The sequence below is a fragment of the Schistocerca serialis genome, chromosome 12 (genome assembly GCF_023864345.2).
Source record: "Schistocerca serialis cubense isolate TAMUIC-IGC-003099 chromosome 12, iqSchSeri2.2, whole genome shotgun sequence".
NCBI lineage: Eukaryota > Metazoa > Arthropoda > Insecta > Orthoptera > Acrididae > Schistocerca > Schistocerca serialis.
Genome location: NC_064649.1, coordinates 140,357,077 through 140,373,478, shown reverse-complemented (window position 1 = coordinate 140,373,478; position 16,402 = coordinate 140,357,077). Strand labels below are relative to the sequence as shown.

Genomic DNA, 16,402 nt, shown 5'->3' with positions numbered 1-16,402 from the left:
CAGTACGCACACCACACCCACTAAAGGCAAAGGTCCTGAGTTTGAGTCTCTGTCCAGCACACAGTTTTAATCTGTCAGGAAGTTTCATAACAAGCTGTTGTTCGCGCATAATCCACAATGGCAGAACCTGTTATCAGGACTATTTCCAAAGGCTCCTGTGCAGGTCAAACCATACAGTGGTGTATCAGATCCAGTATCCGCAATGCTGAGAGTGATGTGAACAATATGCCAGACTCCCATAATCAAGACGGGACTGTATCACAGCTTTGTAAAGCTGCAGAACGGTAGTGCACCCCAGCTGCTATTATTCAGCCAGCGAAGTGTATTAAGGTGCAGCCAGCACTTTGCCTTAAGTTGGAAAAGATGGAGAATTTCGTCAACCAAGAATCGAAGACCACTCCTAAAAGTGATAAGTCTCCACCGCATTGAGTAGCAGGTCTGCAAGCAAAGTTCTGGTAATGGGTGAATGGTACAACATAGACAGAAGTGCATGATGTGGCTCTTGGCAGTTGAAAACCAAAAACCATGTGAGAGGACCCATGCCTGTGCCTTTCATATGGCACCTCGCAGTCAATGCTTGACGACACCCACACTAGAGGAGCAATAGTAGAGGCCAAAGTTGTCAGCATACAAGGGTGGTGATACTGAGGACCCCACAGCTGTTGCTAGTCCATTGATGGCTACTAGAGAGAGAGAGAGAGAGAGAGAGAGAGAGAGAGAGAGAGAGAGAGAGAGAGAGAGACACAATACAGAACCCTGCAGGACCCAGTTTATCTTGGATATTGGGGGTAATGTCGGAAGCACCAACTCAAACCCAGAACATACAGCATGACAGGAAGTTCTGTATAAAAATTGGGAGCAGACCTCAGAGACCCCACGTCAATACAGAACCCTGCAGGACCCAGTTTATCTTGGATATTGGGGGTAATGTCGGAAGCACCAACTCAAACCCAGAACATACAGCATGACAGGAAGTTCTGTATAAAAATTGGGAGCAGACCTCAGAGACCCCACGTGTGTGTGTGTGTGTGTGTGTGTGTGTGTGTTTGAGGTTTACGGGCACTAAACAGCGTGGTCATCAGCGCCCAACCCCACTTGTTTAAGGTAGCAAGGATGTGGTGTCGCCAGGTGGTGTCATAAGCCTTTGGCAGGTCGACAATGATGGCTATAAGGTGTTGACACTGGACAAAAGCTGCTCAGATGGCAGGCTCCAGGTAAACCAGATTATCAGTAGTGGAATGGCCGTGGAGAAGAACCACCTTGGGATGGAGCCTGAATACCCCGAGACCCAAGGAGCCAACACAGTAACCAGCTCACCATGCACTGAAGCAACTTACAGAAAACATTGGTGAGACTTATTGGGTGATAACTTTCCATCTTTAGAGGGTGTTCACCTGGTTTCAGCACTGGGACAATAATGCTTTCTCACCACTGTGATGGAGATTTGCCCTTAATCCAGATGCAATTAAAAATGGGAAGGATATGATGCTGACAATCCACTGACAGTTCCTGATCATAGCCCTGGGGCTATATCAGGGCAGTAAGCTATGACAGTGACTAATTCCGAATTCCCCCTGACTGAACGATGCATTATATGGCTGAAAGTGGGTTGTAGTAAATGATAATTGCTTTCACTCCACCTGGTGTTTTAGAACGCAAAAGGCAGGCTGATAGTTCTCAGGTGCTGAGGCTTGAGCATAATACAGAGCAAAATGTTTGGCGACAGCATCTAGGTCAGTGTAGATAGTGCAATTCAAGGTAATACAAGCTACACCTGTAGGTTTCGGTACCTGCAGAGATGTCGGATCTCAGTCCAAACCTGTGAAGGAGAGGTATATGGTCTGATAACTGAAATGCATCATTCCCAACATTCTTGCTTCTGTTGTTTTATTAGGTGGCGGACCCAGGTATGGAGCTGCTTAAAGGTAATGATGTGCTCCGTTGATGGGTGCCGCTTATGATGTTGGAGAGTCCGCCTATGATCTCTAATGGTCTCAGGTTTCTTATGACCACCAAGGTACTGTCTTCCATCAGGGTGGACTAAGGAACAGGGGATTGCTAGCTCAGCTGCTGAAAGAATGTCTGTAGTTGTATTCTTTTAGCACTGTTGAGAGTCCATCTGGGCAAGTGTCCAGGGGAGTGATGCTGAGGGAGGGACAGGAAGATCGGGAAGTGGACACTACCACACAGGTCATCGTGGACTCTGCTGGATGGATGGGAGAAGACAAGGGCTGCAAACGGAAGGGTAGAAGAATTGGTTTGTAAAACTTTTGTCCTTTATCCGTGACATCTATTTGTTGTAGAATCTTAGAACATACTCCGAGCTCAAAAGTACTGAGGTATTGTGAACAGAGTCACCACCTCCACACTAACCAGTACGGATTCCCAAAACATTGATCATGTGACACCCAACTTGCACTTTCCTCACATGACATACTGAAATCCAGGGATCCAGGCAATTAGGTAGATGCATTATTTCTCGATTTCCGAGTGGTATTTGATGATGTACCACACATACATTTATTATCGAAAGAATGATTGCATGGAGTATAAAACAAAATTTGTGACTGGTTTGAGGATTCCTTGGTAGGGAGGACACAGTATGCTATCTTGAGTGGAGAGGTTATCTGAGGAAGCAAAGTGTACAGTAGGGAAGTGTTTTAGGACCCTTTCTGTTTGTAGTTTATGTTAGTAACCTCAAAAACCATGTTAATAGTAACCTCAGAGTTATTGCAGATGATGTGGATGCCTGTAATGAAATACTGTCTGAAAAAATCTGCACCAACCTTCAGTCATGTGTTGATAAGATTTCAAAGAAGCGCAAAGAACGGGAAGTTGCTTTAAATGTTCAGAAGCGTAAAATTGTGCACTTCACACAGAAAAGTAGTACAATATGCCCACAATATCAATGACTCAGTATTCAAATTGGTTAATACATGCAAATACTTGGATGTAACACTTTGTAGAGGTATGGAATGGAACAGTCACATAGGCTCAGTTGTAGGTAAAGCAGCCGGCAAACTTTGGTTTGAACAGCCAGAGTAAATACTTCTAACATACAGGTACTGGTTTCTGTAATTATGCCTCCAGCTCACTTCTTTTCGAATGCCCCTTATATACATCTGACCACGCCTTCCATATGTTTCACTTTTTTTTGTGGGGCAGTGAACTGCAGCACTTACATACTGCTCCTGTAGGGATCACAAGGTCAAGATTGGATTGATTAGAGTGGGCAAAGAGGTGTCTTAAACAGTCATTTTTGCTGCCCTCCATATGTGATAGAAATGGCAGGATGTATACATGGACAAGGAAAAAATTCCCGGATTTTTCCCAGTAAAAAATAAACTTTCTCCCAGGTGAAAATACACTTTTTCCACGTTAAGTGACAGTATACTTTTCCTCAAAACTGTAAAGCTTAACCAAACAAAGGAATGATATGGTTTTATACACCGGCGTAGTATTTCCTGGCACTTTAGGAAACGAAATTCAGGGGAAAAGACACGTTTTGGAAAGATGTCTGATGTGCAGCAACATGAACACTGCATACATTTGTGTTATAAAAGTATAAATTTGAATTCCACCGAACATCGCATGTTACTTTCTGAAGCATTGAAATCTAGATTGTGATGTGCTCTTGTAAGCCAGTCACAGCTCACGTCACGTGATCTCGCCAGCCGATGACAGCGGACATTCAGAGCACAGGACACGTGATGTAGTAAACCAATAGGAACATCACTGTTAAGTAGAGCGAACACACAAATAGGAAACATTAATGGTTTAAATTAATATACATAGTGTTAATACAAGGAAAGTAAAGCTTTTACATATTAGTCTCAAAGATTAAAAAGCTGCACGAGAAGCTAAGCTTTCACATATAATGTTGATCTTTTTTTGTGCATGTTACACTTTAAGATATATTACACAAATGTGCCAGTAAATTTTTTAACAATGAGAAAAATGTCTCATCTTCTGGGCTCAAAATTATTCTAAATGGTCATTCTCAAAGAGTTTACTTTTTAAATGAGAGTCCAACGGTTTGTGATTTCAGAAATTCACCGTACATTCTCACACATAGACTATCTTGCGTAAAAGGAAATTTATTTTGAAAATAACGCTTTTCAAACAATCACTCTCAATATTTTCTGTGACCTGTTAGAAATAGGTTCATTTTAGCAGTTGCCAGAGAGCACCTGACAACTGGCGTCACAGCGTTTGTGCAGCTACGATGACTCAGGAAGCCCGAAAATTCGTATGTGTAAAACATTAAAAGATCTTACATTATGTCATAAAAGGAACAAGACATTAGAGGATACTCCAAGAACACTGGAATTTCGTGAACCATGCTAAAATGCATAATTCGGCTTAAAGTGCACATTCACATGTCCTGATATGGGTGTAAATTTCCTTGGAGTACCAATACTGTATTATCTCATGTTTGGCTCTTTATTATGGCATAATGCCAAACATGCTAGAGGATGAAAACGTGCACTTGAAGTTCAGTGAACAGTTTAAACTAGTCAATAATGTGGAATTACACACTTCGTTTCAAATAAATTGACTTCCTCAGAGGAAAAGACTTATAAAAGCCAAATTTCTTTAGCAAACTGACAAAAATAACTTCATTGTTATGCAAGGCCATTTATGGTCAACTGCCAGAAAGGTGGAAATAATATAGTCTGAAACCAATAACAAATTTTAGCCTTCCGTAATTATGTGAACGTATTTTAATTCACTTGATAGCTCCCGGTCACAGAATTCATTTTGTTTTCATTTGATGTGAGAGCAATGGACAAAGAGGAAACAGCAAAGTCACTAGACATAAACATGGGTCGCCTGGGGACTACCCACCTCCCCACTACGACTGATGTTCTGTGCATCAGCTCGGATCTACAATATTTCCAAACCGGAGCAATACTTCTTAAATCAGCCTATCTCCACACCAAATACCATCGGAATAGGTTAAATGGTTAAGACACGAAAATGTATCAGCGTGAGTCACTTTTGCAATTAATAATACTGGTGTTCATACTTAAGTATGGATTAAACATGTTGAGAATTGAATAAGAATTGTACTGGCTACATTGAACCATGTTCAAACAAATTTCGGGCTTGCAGCCAGTCATACTTTAATTCATTCTGGGATATTTCAACTGAGCACCTGCCAGTTACTTTCAGGTGAGCAATCCAAGATTGACGAAAACTTGTTCTGTTGCGCCCCACATTCTGTGCATGTGCCAAAATTCAAGTTGACAGACAGACCACACTTCGCTGGAGGAACCGCAAAACTCAGCTGTCCTCTGTGTTACTGCTCGCCGCAGGCACTGACACACACTGTCGTCTTTGACTGGAACAAATCGTGGAGATGGAGCTCAACGCACTGACCAACTGGTAGCCACCATCACAGTTATCAGATTTTATAGGGTGGAATAGAGCATGTCTTCGTCAGTCTTCCATGGCTCACCTCAAGGTACTGGCAGGTGCCCAGGCAAAATATTGTGCAATGAATTAAAACTATGACCAGCTACATACCTGAAATTTGTTTGAACATGATTCAATGTAATCAATACAATGCTTATTTAATTCTGAACATGTTCAATCTACACTTAAGTATTAATGCCAGTATTATTAATTGTGAAAGTAACTCACTCCGTTACATTTTCATGACTTTACCTTTTAATCTATTCTGATGATAAATGGTATAGACACAGATTGAACCCTGAGGAATACCAAAGGCTACTTTAGAAAGTTGTATCATTTTGAGCAAACATAAGGCTGATTTAGTGTATAGTTCTAAGAGAGTTCGAGCTGTGAAAGTTACTCGAATCCAACAAACCTCAGAGCAATCTCATGTCCGCCAGAACTTGGATGCAGGACATCAGGCAGCCTTGAGAGCTACAGAGACATTAGAACAGTCACAAGTCCATCGCATTTTAGACACTGAGTGCGACGCACTTCTTACAGCTTCTAATATACTTGAAAGAATGGTTGGTCCAGTACTAGGCGGGCCAGAGAAAACCCTAAAATTTATACTTCTGCAGGAATGTAATGAATCAAGTCACTGTTTTAATATAATTAGAAAATAAAATGCATGCTTTCAGATTTGATATGCAGTAAAATAATATAAACACATTCATTATGTACCCACATAACGGGTACGTTTTTTACATGTATGTCTCTGCGCCATTACAAACACAGAAATTTTGTAAAATTACTAGCTTGCTTACTCACCAACACTCATCAGAAAAAAACTACTGATAAGTGAGCAAAACAGCAGGTAACAGCCAGTAATAAATAAAATAATAATTCCTGTGAGCATAAACCCAAACACAAACAAAATCCCAGTGTGCAATGAAAGATCACACAGGACAGCAAACTGCTTAAAATTAAAGTATATAGTAAGTGGGAAGTGTTGTGATGGTAGGGGGGGGGGGGGGGGGGGGGGAGGGGTGATGTTTGGCAACTGTGTGCATTTGGTGTGGCTACAGATCTCGTGGGATTAGTGAAATGTGTGCTGTGCCTCCAGCAAGGGCCTCACCATCATAGCCATGCATCCTGAAGTAATTTTGTACACGCTGTAGTGTGGATTATGTATTGAAATGTTTCATTTGTGTCTATTCACAATCACATAAATGGCTTAGAAGTTAAAATTAAATAAAAATTCAATTACAACTACAGAACTCACCACACTGTCTTGAAATGACCCATTATCAGTACAAGAACAGGGAGTAAAATTGTTTAATATGTGGTACAAATCAAATTAAAAACTCACCATCTCATGCTTTAAAGAATCTGTTGCAGCATCCTCCTCTCTCTCTTTCATTTCCATCTCTTTCTGATATTCACGTAGCTCCCCGAGTTTATCCTTTTGTTCCTTTACCTTCATTTCCAGCTCTGTTAAACCAGTTATTCATATTACATATTACACTAAGATGAATTAACAACACTTTATCCATGGGATAGGCACGATGGGTTGAGGAGGAGGAGGAGGAAGTGAGAGCAGTAAACAGGGAAGGTGTGATGCAAAAGGATTCAGTCAATGCAGGTGTAAAGGGGAAGTAAACAATATCAGTATGGTTGCATTTATTCATATACGCTGCTGGGTATCACAATTTCTGCATCAGGAAAGATTGAAAATAACAAAATCTTACAAAAAGGTTTTTGATAGATGACTACCAGTCACTAGATGTATTGGCTACTTAAATTATTTAATGAAGCCACATATTTCAAAACACTTCCTTTCTCAGAAAAGTTCCAGGACTTTTAAAAAAAAAAAAAAATAGAAAATTGCACTTACCAAGTGATGAGCCCAGCTCCTATCAAAGTAGTTCCCTTGGCTATCTATAAGCTACACAGTTGCCAATGTTTCTGGAGGTCTTGGAAGCAAGTTGGGAGATTTTGAAACTGAATGCTTCTAGGCTCATTTGTCACAGGCCGTTGGATGTTTGTGATATCTTGATGAAGCTTTCCTTTCAGCCGCCTTTTCACTCACAGAAACAAGAAAGAATCAAAAAGTGAGGGGTCGGGTGAATATGGCAGATGTAGGATGGCAAAAACAGAATGTCTGGCCAGACACTCAGTAACAGATAAAGCCGTAGGGGGTCTTGCATTGTATTGCAGCAAGAACCAGTCCTGAAAATGCAACACATCTGGGTAGCGATATTGAACTGCTTGTTGCAAACATTTCAAAACTTTGATGTAAAGAGTTTGGTTCACTGCTTGACCTGGAGGAACATACGGTGAACTAATCCTTTACTATCAAAGAATGCTATAAACATTGTCTATGTTCTCGAAGGTTCCTGGTGATCCAAGATTCCTCCATTCAGCATTTTGACACTTCGCATGAGGCTCATACTGGTAGCACCAACTTTCATCCTGAGCAATAATCACTGACAGAAATGTGGGATCAAATCTGTCTCTATCCAGTAGTTCAGCAGAAATTCTTCATCTTTCCTCTTTTCGTTCATCTGATAGTGTGCGAGGGATGAGTTTTGCATTAAGTTTCCGTTTCCCTAAATCTTCGCATAAAATTTTATGACACATATCATGATTCAAATTTAGCTCTTCTCATATTGCATGCACAGTTTCATGGCAGTCTTCTTGCAATAACTGCCTTACACGCTCTATGTTTGCATAGGAATGTGCTGTAGACGAGTGACCAACTGTGGAATAATCTTGCATTGAATCTCTGCCTTCACAAAAAACTTGATGGCCACTTTAAAACACCACTTCTTGAAAGTGACTCTCCTGCATATGCTTGCTTAATCTTAATCACTTTTCATGTTTCACTAGGAGTTTTTCTGAGCCTAGTACAGAACTTAATATTCCCTCTTTACTTACGATCAGCATCCATTGCGTCACCTTAACTCAAGAACCCAAACAGTGTCTTGCTAAGCACAGCCCTGCTACCTACTGAGTTTGCACAGAAACATGACCAAGGTCATTTTAAGGACGCATACATACCAGGTAGCATAAAAGCAACATTTGTTCCTTTCTAGTATTGCAAACTCAGAAATAAATTAAAGTCATCGAAGTTTTCTGACAGAGGAAGTATAAATTTAATCTTCAGCCTACAATGGCAATGCAAAAACATTTAACAAAAGTACACATAGATATTAAAAGTGTTTTATATTTTCAATTTAATGTTTCTGTGTGCTTGGAATACTTGTAACAGCTTTGCTTGTTAGTATAAAAAAATGTTTTTGTATCACTACTGTAATCTGAAGATGAGGTTTACGTGATTCATCAAATAATTTAAGTAGTGAAATTCTGCGATGAGTAGTGGCCTCTGAAAAACCTTTTCATACATGAAACAGTCATGTTTGATAAATAGTTATCTTTTTATAAAACAGAATTTGTCCTCTTGCGCACACACAGTATTGTTGAAAGAAAACATAACATTCATAGGAATTCTGGAGAGGTAGAGGGTGTGAAATTGAGTACACAGACCTGGTCCTCTGGCAGCAGCCATGGCTCTACCACAGCTGGGCAACAAGTAAAACTAAGCATGGGTGACAGATACAGTTACATCATTCCACACTGCTACAGCTCTATTCCAGAGTTCTTCAAACAAAGGAGCAAATGGTGAAGTTCCAGTTTCTCTACAACTTATGACCAGATGTTTTCAATGGGTAAGATCTGGAGAACATGACAGCACAGACAACATGCGGTCTCGCATTATCTTGTTCAAAGATAATGGAGTCCCTGAAGACAGGACACATGCACTGACCTTAAAAAAATCAGAAATGTAAGGGCTGTTGTGCAAGTTATCAGGTATGAAAACCAGAGGTGTTTGTGTTGTATACTCAACGAGTCTCCTCACCAGTCGCACCAGGTGCCTGTCCTGCATAAGGACAACAAGGGCAATTCAGCAAAACCCACCCTCCTCGGAAGTGGATATGTCCATATGTCGCTGTACACAGAAACAGGACTCGCCTGAAAAGACAACACGGTGCCACTTCCGTGTCCAGTGTCATTGTTGGGCGACCCACTGTTAGCAAGCCCCTCTCTGCTGCGATATCAGGTAAAGCTGCAACAATGGTTGCCACCCACACGGTCTGTGGAGCTCTAGACATCACTGCTCTGTCCTGCAGAGTGATTGAGTGGGTGGGTGTAACCCTTCAAAATGAGTTGACTTTGCCTTCTGTTCTCATGTTCTGGCAGGCAAAGTCCATTCTGGTCACCATCAGTGGCACACTTGGTACTGGCCTTGGACGGTGCTGTGTGCACGATTTTTCATCAAAGGTTTGCTTTGAGTACGTACAGTGGGGGAGGGGATAACAAGTCACTTCTGCGGAAGGATGCTATTACACAAAACCTCTCTGCCTTCTTGCGTTGCCACTCAGGCTGGACTACATCCATTGTCTAAAGAACTGAGGTGCAACATCTTGGACTTGCATAAAAAATCCTGGTGCACGGCACAGGGAAAGTTGTTAAGGATTCAGTTGTTTCCATAGTTTCTTCTGCCATTCCTTATCGTAAAATTGTGTCCTATTACATCTCTCCGATCTGCCTCTAACATGTCAGTGCTATCGAGTACCACCAAAAATTCCTTTACGTTGTAGTCTTGTGCCGTTAATACAGTACAGTCCACCCATCAGTTTTGCCCCAAGACCATGGACACTTCTGAGCTGCACGGTTCGCTGCACCATTGCAAGCTCACTGGTCCACTTCAGTGACAATGATTTCATCCAATCCTCACCAGCCCTGTGTACATGTACCAAGGACTAAAAATCCACTCCTACTCAGGTTGAGGGCTGATCCGTCAGATGTTCCGAGGTCTGGACTTAGCTAATCTAACACAAACAATGCCACCATCCCTTTGTGTTAGCAGAACAAGCTGTGGCTTAGCTAGGGGCACAGGAAGGCATTCGGGCAAACTTAGATGCTGGAAACAGCAATGCAATTGGTACTGCTAGTCAGTGCTATACGTATCCATTGTGACGCAACTCCTAGCAATTGTGGTTATCGCTGAAACAACCAGTTTTCAGTTATATTTTCCACACCAGTTTAACCTGACTGTTACAAGTCCTCAAAATAACCTGTTTCTGAAATAACCTATTTTCAGTTTTTTTATCCCTGTAATTTTCTGTAATAAACACTGAACTCTAAGGAAGCCTGGAAACTTCTCACTCCCTCAGTTTCAAGGTACATATGATCAAAATATTAAATTAAATAAACAAATAAAAGAAAACTGAGTCCGTCTGTCATTCAGTATTTTCTCAGAGAGTGGTAAGTGGTTGAATACTACAAAAAAATCACCAGTATTCTCATACTGATTCTAATTTTTGAAATCCTCCTCAAGAATTATGTAATTCAGGATCGTGCACTGGGCATTGTGAATAGTCAGTGCTAAAGGGTGAAATCTGGGGTTGCAGAACTTTTTTTTCATGTTAATTTGTCCCTTTTCATGGGCTACAAGCAGATCACAGACAGCTGTTTATTTTTATTGTATACTATGAATGAGTTGTTGTTAAGTTTTTAATTTCCTTCCTCTTCTACTGTCTCAGAGAAATGGTATACAAATCTTTAATCTTTCAAAGCAAATGAAACACTGTCTATTACTGCTACGTCACTTCGTAAAAATATTTCCAGACCAGGGTTGGTCCATTATGCGATACAATGGATTTATGGCGACGACAGTGAGAAACTACCTTATAGACTAGATGAGGGCAAACTTTGCACACTGCACGTACACATACACCTTAAGCCATGACACATGGCAATAGGGGCATTATTATCTGAGAAATGCTGTTGTCCAACTCTGGAACCAAAGGGCGTAACAATCCAACGCTAGGAGGTGTCACTGTCTTCTGTGAGCACACCTGGTTGACATGCTTGTGACATACAGAGCTATTGTTTAGTCATATTTCCACCACATTCTGTCCTTATAAATGGGTGACCACTGCTAGGGCCCCCACTAGTGAAGATTTTTGGAGAAAACCAATACCCATACATCATCTTTGACAGAATAAAGTTGGAATCGAGACCACGAATGGAGAAACGGAGGTCCTGTATGTTGACGGTCTGAGAGTTTGGACCGATACAATCATCCGTGGAGCTTTTTGGGAGGGGGGGCTGATGCCGTACTGACCTGTGGCGCAATACGATACCAAAAACAAAGTGAGGGCTTCATCTAAATCATGAAGGGGATGCAGCTTTGATAACTGTGACTCGAATGCACATACGAAATGTTCTGCTAATCCAGTGGATGTGGAATGAAAGGCACTTTGCACACTACGGCAATGTTGTCAGAAGCACAGAAAGTGGTAAATTCAGAAGATGTGAATTGATGCCTTTTGACAGTAGCCACGGTTTCTGGGGGTCGTCCTGTGGAGAAGATCCGTACCAGAGTCTGGAGAGCATGTGCCGAGGATGTTGAAGTAGTAGAATCCGGTTACTGTGCCAACCACAACCACCACAATTAGTCTAGGAAGGCCTGCAAAGTCTAAATGGAGTCGAGATTGGGGCATGAAGCATCTAGCCGAGGGAATTACCTGCGAAAGAGTTTTTTTTTTTTTTTTTGTTTTAGGGCGCAAAACTTCTATGGTCATTAGCGCCCAGCCCGTGACGTAGAAAACAGGAAAAAAACGAAATTTAAAATCAGCAGCAATGGGAACAAAGTCATAAAATTTGAGAAACTAAAGGCAGAAGGAATGCTTAAAAATCCACTATAGAAAGGGGTTGGTTGTCCCCAAAGAAAGCTTCAAATGACTGACGTCATTTCACTGTCACTAATAAACTGTAGAACGCGGTCAGCTGAGTGCGTGTCATCTGCTAAAATCGACGAAAGATCAGGCGATAGCTGTAGATGGGAGCGTAACGGATTAAAATAGGGGCATTCAATTAAAAGGTGTCTGACCGTCCACAGCTGAGAGCAGTGGGGACAGAGTGGGGGAGGATCACCGCTTAAAAGATGTCGATGACTAAAAAGACAGTGTCCTATCCGGAGTCTAGCTAAAATTACCTCCTCCCGACGACGCGTTCGGGAGGAAGAGGTCCAAGCGCAAGGAAGGGCTTTCACTTCCCGCAATTTATTATGGGGAAGTGTTGACCAATGCGCATGCCATAAATGAGCAACTTGGCGACATAAACCGCTCCGTAGATCGGTAAACGGAAGAGACTGAATAGCTGGCCGAGGAAGAGAGACTGCAGCCTTGGCCGCTATATCGGCCGCCTCATTCCCACAGATACCAGCGTGTCCCGGGAGCCAGAGGAACGCCACTGAGATGCCCCCCAGGTGGAGCAAGCGCAGACAGTCCTGAATCCGGTGGACCAGAGGGTGCACAGGGTAAAGAGCTTGGAGACTTAGGAGAGAGCTGAGAGAATCTGAGCAGATTACGTACTGTATCCGCTGATGGCGGCGGATGTAGTGGACAGCCTGGAGAACAGCGTAAAGCTCCGCAGTATAAACCGAACACTGGTCGGGAAGACGAAAGTGATTTGGGGTGTCGCCAACAATATAGGCACTCCCTACACCTAACGATGTTTTCGAGCCGTCGGTGTAAATAAATGTGGCTTCCGTCATTTGTGCACATAGAGCAGCAAATGCCCGACGGTAAACAAGTGTAGGGGTACCATCCTTGGGAAATTGACATAGGTCTCTGAGCAAGTCGATCCGGCGACGGAGCCAAGGCGGTGCTGTACCCCAAGTTGTCAAGAAGGTTTTAGGAAAGCGGAAGGAAAGAGAATGGAGCAGTTGACGGAAGCGGACTCCCGGGGGTAGTAGGGAGGAGGAGCGGCCTGCATACCGAACATCAAAGGAGGCGTCGAAAAAAAGGTCATGGGCTGGATTAGCAGGCATGGAAGACAGATGGCTAGCATAACGACTCAGAAGGACTGCCCGCCGATTGGACAGCGGAGGTTCAGCAGTCTCAGCATAAAGGCTTTCCACAGGGCTGGTGTAAAAAGCTCCAGACACTAAACGTAATCCACGGTGGTGGATAGAGTCGAGACGCCGAAGAATAGACGGCCGAGCAGAGGAGTAGACTATGCTTCCATAATCCAATTTCGAGCGCACTAAGGCGCGATAGAGGCGGAGAAGGACCACTCGGTCCGCTCCCCAGGAGGTACCATTCAGGACACGGAGGGTGTTAAGGGAACGCAGACAGCGAGCCGAAAGATAGGTAACGTGGGAGGACCAGCACAGTTTTCTGTCAAACATAAGACCCAAGAATTTAGCGACGTCGGAAAACGGAAGGTTGACAGGACCTAGATGTAAGGAGGGCGGAAGAAACTCCTTACGTCGCCAAAAATTAACACAAACGGTCTTACTGGGTGAGAAACGGAAGCCGGTTTCGATGCTCCACGAGTGGAGGCGATCGAGACATCCTTGAAGACGTCTTTCAAGAAGGCTGGTCCGTTGAGAGCTGTAGTAGATCGCAAAATCGTCCACAAAGAGGGAGCCCGAGACATAAGGAAGGAGACAATCCATAATTGGATTTATGGCGATGGCAAACAGTACAACACTCAGCACGGAGCCCTGGGGTACCCCGTTTTCTTGGGAGAAAGTACGGGAGAGAGTAGTGTTCACCCGCACCCTAAATGTGCGCTCTGCCATAAATTCGCGAAGAAAAAGGGGCAGCCAGCCTCGAAAGCCCCAAGAGAACAGTGTGCGGAGGATGCCTGTCCTCCAACAGGTATCGTATGCTCTCTCCAGATCAAAAAATATTGCTACCGTTTGGCGTTTCCGGAGAAAATTGTTCATGATATAAGTGGAGAGAGCAACAAGATGGTCAACGGCACAACGATGCTTTCGGAATCCGCATTGGGCTGGTGTTAAAAGACTGCGGGATTCCAGCCACCAAGCTAAACGGTAATTCACCATACGCTCCAAAACCTTACAGACACTACTCGTAAGAGAAATGGGGCGATAGCTAGAGGGGAGATGTTTGTCCTTTCCAGGTTTCGGAACGGGAACGATAATAGCTTCCCGCCATCGCCTGGGAAAGGTACTGTCGGTCCAAATTCGATTATAAAGGCGAAGGAGGTAACGCAGCAACATTTGGACATGGATACCATCCGGTCCTGGGGCGGAGGAGCGAGAAGAAGAGAGGGCATGTCGGAGTTCCCGCATGGAGAAAACAGTATTGTAGCTTTCGTGATTTTGAGAGGAGAAAGCAAGATGTCGCACTTCCGCTGCACGTTTCTTCGGGAGAAACGCTGGCGGGTAATTTGAAGAGCTCGAAATCTCAGCAAAGTGCTGACCCAATGAGTTAGAAATTGCGACGGGGTCCACTAAGGTATCATGCGCGACAGTGAGCCCAGAGACCGGGGAGAAACTAGGCGCGCCTGAGAACCGTCGAAGCCGACTCCAAACTTCCGAGGAGGGAGTGAAGGTGTTAAATGAGTTAATTAAGAATTTCCAGCTTGCCTTCTTGCTATCGCGGATGACGCGACGGCATCGTGCACGGAGCTGCTTATATCGGATACAGTTGGCCAAAGTTGGATGGTGGCAGAAAACGCGGAGAGCACGTCGCCGCTCACGTATTGCATCACGGCATGCCTCGTTCCACCAAGGAACTGGGGGGCGCTGGGGCAATTCGGAGGTGCGTGGTATTGAACGTTCCGCAGCTGTGAGAATAACGTCGGTAACATGTGTGACCTCATCGTCGACGCTGGGAAAGCGACGGTCGTCGAATGTCGCTAGAGACGAAAAAAGTGTCCAATCGGCTTGGGCAAACTTCCAGCGTCGCGAGCGCATATATGGCAGTTGAGGCTGCAGTCGAAGAACACATGGAAAGTGGTCACTCGAGTGTGTATCATCAAGGGCGAACCATTCGAAGCGCCGAGCTAGCGGAACAGTACCGACCGCAAGGTCCAAATGAGATAAATTTGCCGTGGAGGCAGACAAAAATGTGGGGACCCTAGTGTTGAGGCAGACTAGATCCGCTTGGTGGAAGATGTCTAGCAATAGTGAGCCACGTGGACAAGGATGTGGAGATCCCCAAAGCGGGTGGTGGGCATGGAAGTCCCCAACCAGCAAATAGGGGGGTGGAAGCTGATCAAGAAGATGAAGAAGATCAGCTCGTGCCATTGGTCTAGACGATGGAATGTATACCGTACAAAGAGAGAACGTGTATCCAGAAAGGGAAAGACGGACGGCGACAGCTTGGAAGGAACTGTTTAAGGGCATTGGGTGATAATGGAGAGTATCATGGAGCAGAATCATGAGTCCTCCATGGGCTGGAGTGCCTTCAACAGAGGGGAGGTCATATCGGACAGACTGAAAATGAGGGAGAACAAAGCGGTCATGGGGACGCAGCTTTGTTTCCTGAAGACAGAAGATGACCGGCGAGTAGGATCGTAAGAGGATCGACAATTCATCCCGATTGGCGCGAATGCCGCGGATATTCCAGTGGATAATGGACATAGGGTGAACAGAAAATGGAGGAACGTGACCAAGGGTTCTGTCAACTCAACGACTGCTCAGAGCTTGCGACCGACAGCATGGAATGGCATTCAGTCGAAGGCAGAAGATCCTGATCCATAGGTTGGTCAGGAGCAGCTCCTGCCACCAACGATTGGCCAGTTGACCGGCCACCAGCAGTGCGCCTCGGCGACACAGAAGATGGCCGAGGGCGATTTCCGCCAGGTGGTGCTGTAGATGGGACACGCCTTGGCGGAGAAGGAGAGGAACTGTGTTTCTTCGTAGCCTTCTTGGAAGTATGATGTTTAGATGATGGAGGAACCGATGGTTGTGAAGTTGCAGTACGTAAAAACTCTTCACGAGAATGCTCTTTTTTCGAAGACTTGGCGTCTGACTTTTGGGCTCGAGATTTAGCAGAACCCGACGAAGGGTGAGCCATAGAGTGGGCAGGCGAAAGTGGTGAGGTTGAACGGGCGATCTTTGCACTGGCCGATCTGACGACCGTGGTACTAAATGTGAGGTCGCAAGTCTGCGTGG

General features: G+C 44.0%; 1 protein-coding gene across 1 annotated transcript in view; it reads right to left on the bottom strand.

The window, feature by feature from the left end:
• LOC126428101 (uncharacterized) overlaps positions 1-16,402 on the bottom strand; it is a 67,547-nt gene that overhangs the window by 26,107 nt on the left and 25,038 nt on the right. Inside the window, exon 3 of the mRNA XM_050090002.1 lies at positions 6,770-6,891. Within this exon, the coding sequence (XP_049945959.1) occupies positions 6,770-6,891 (122 nt within the window). The remainder of the gene's footprint in view (positions 1-6,769; positions 6,892-16,402) is intronic.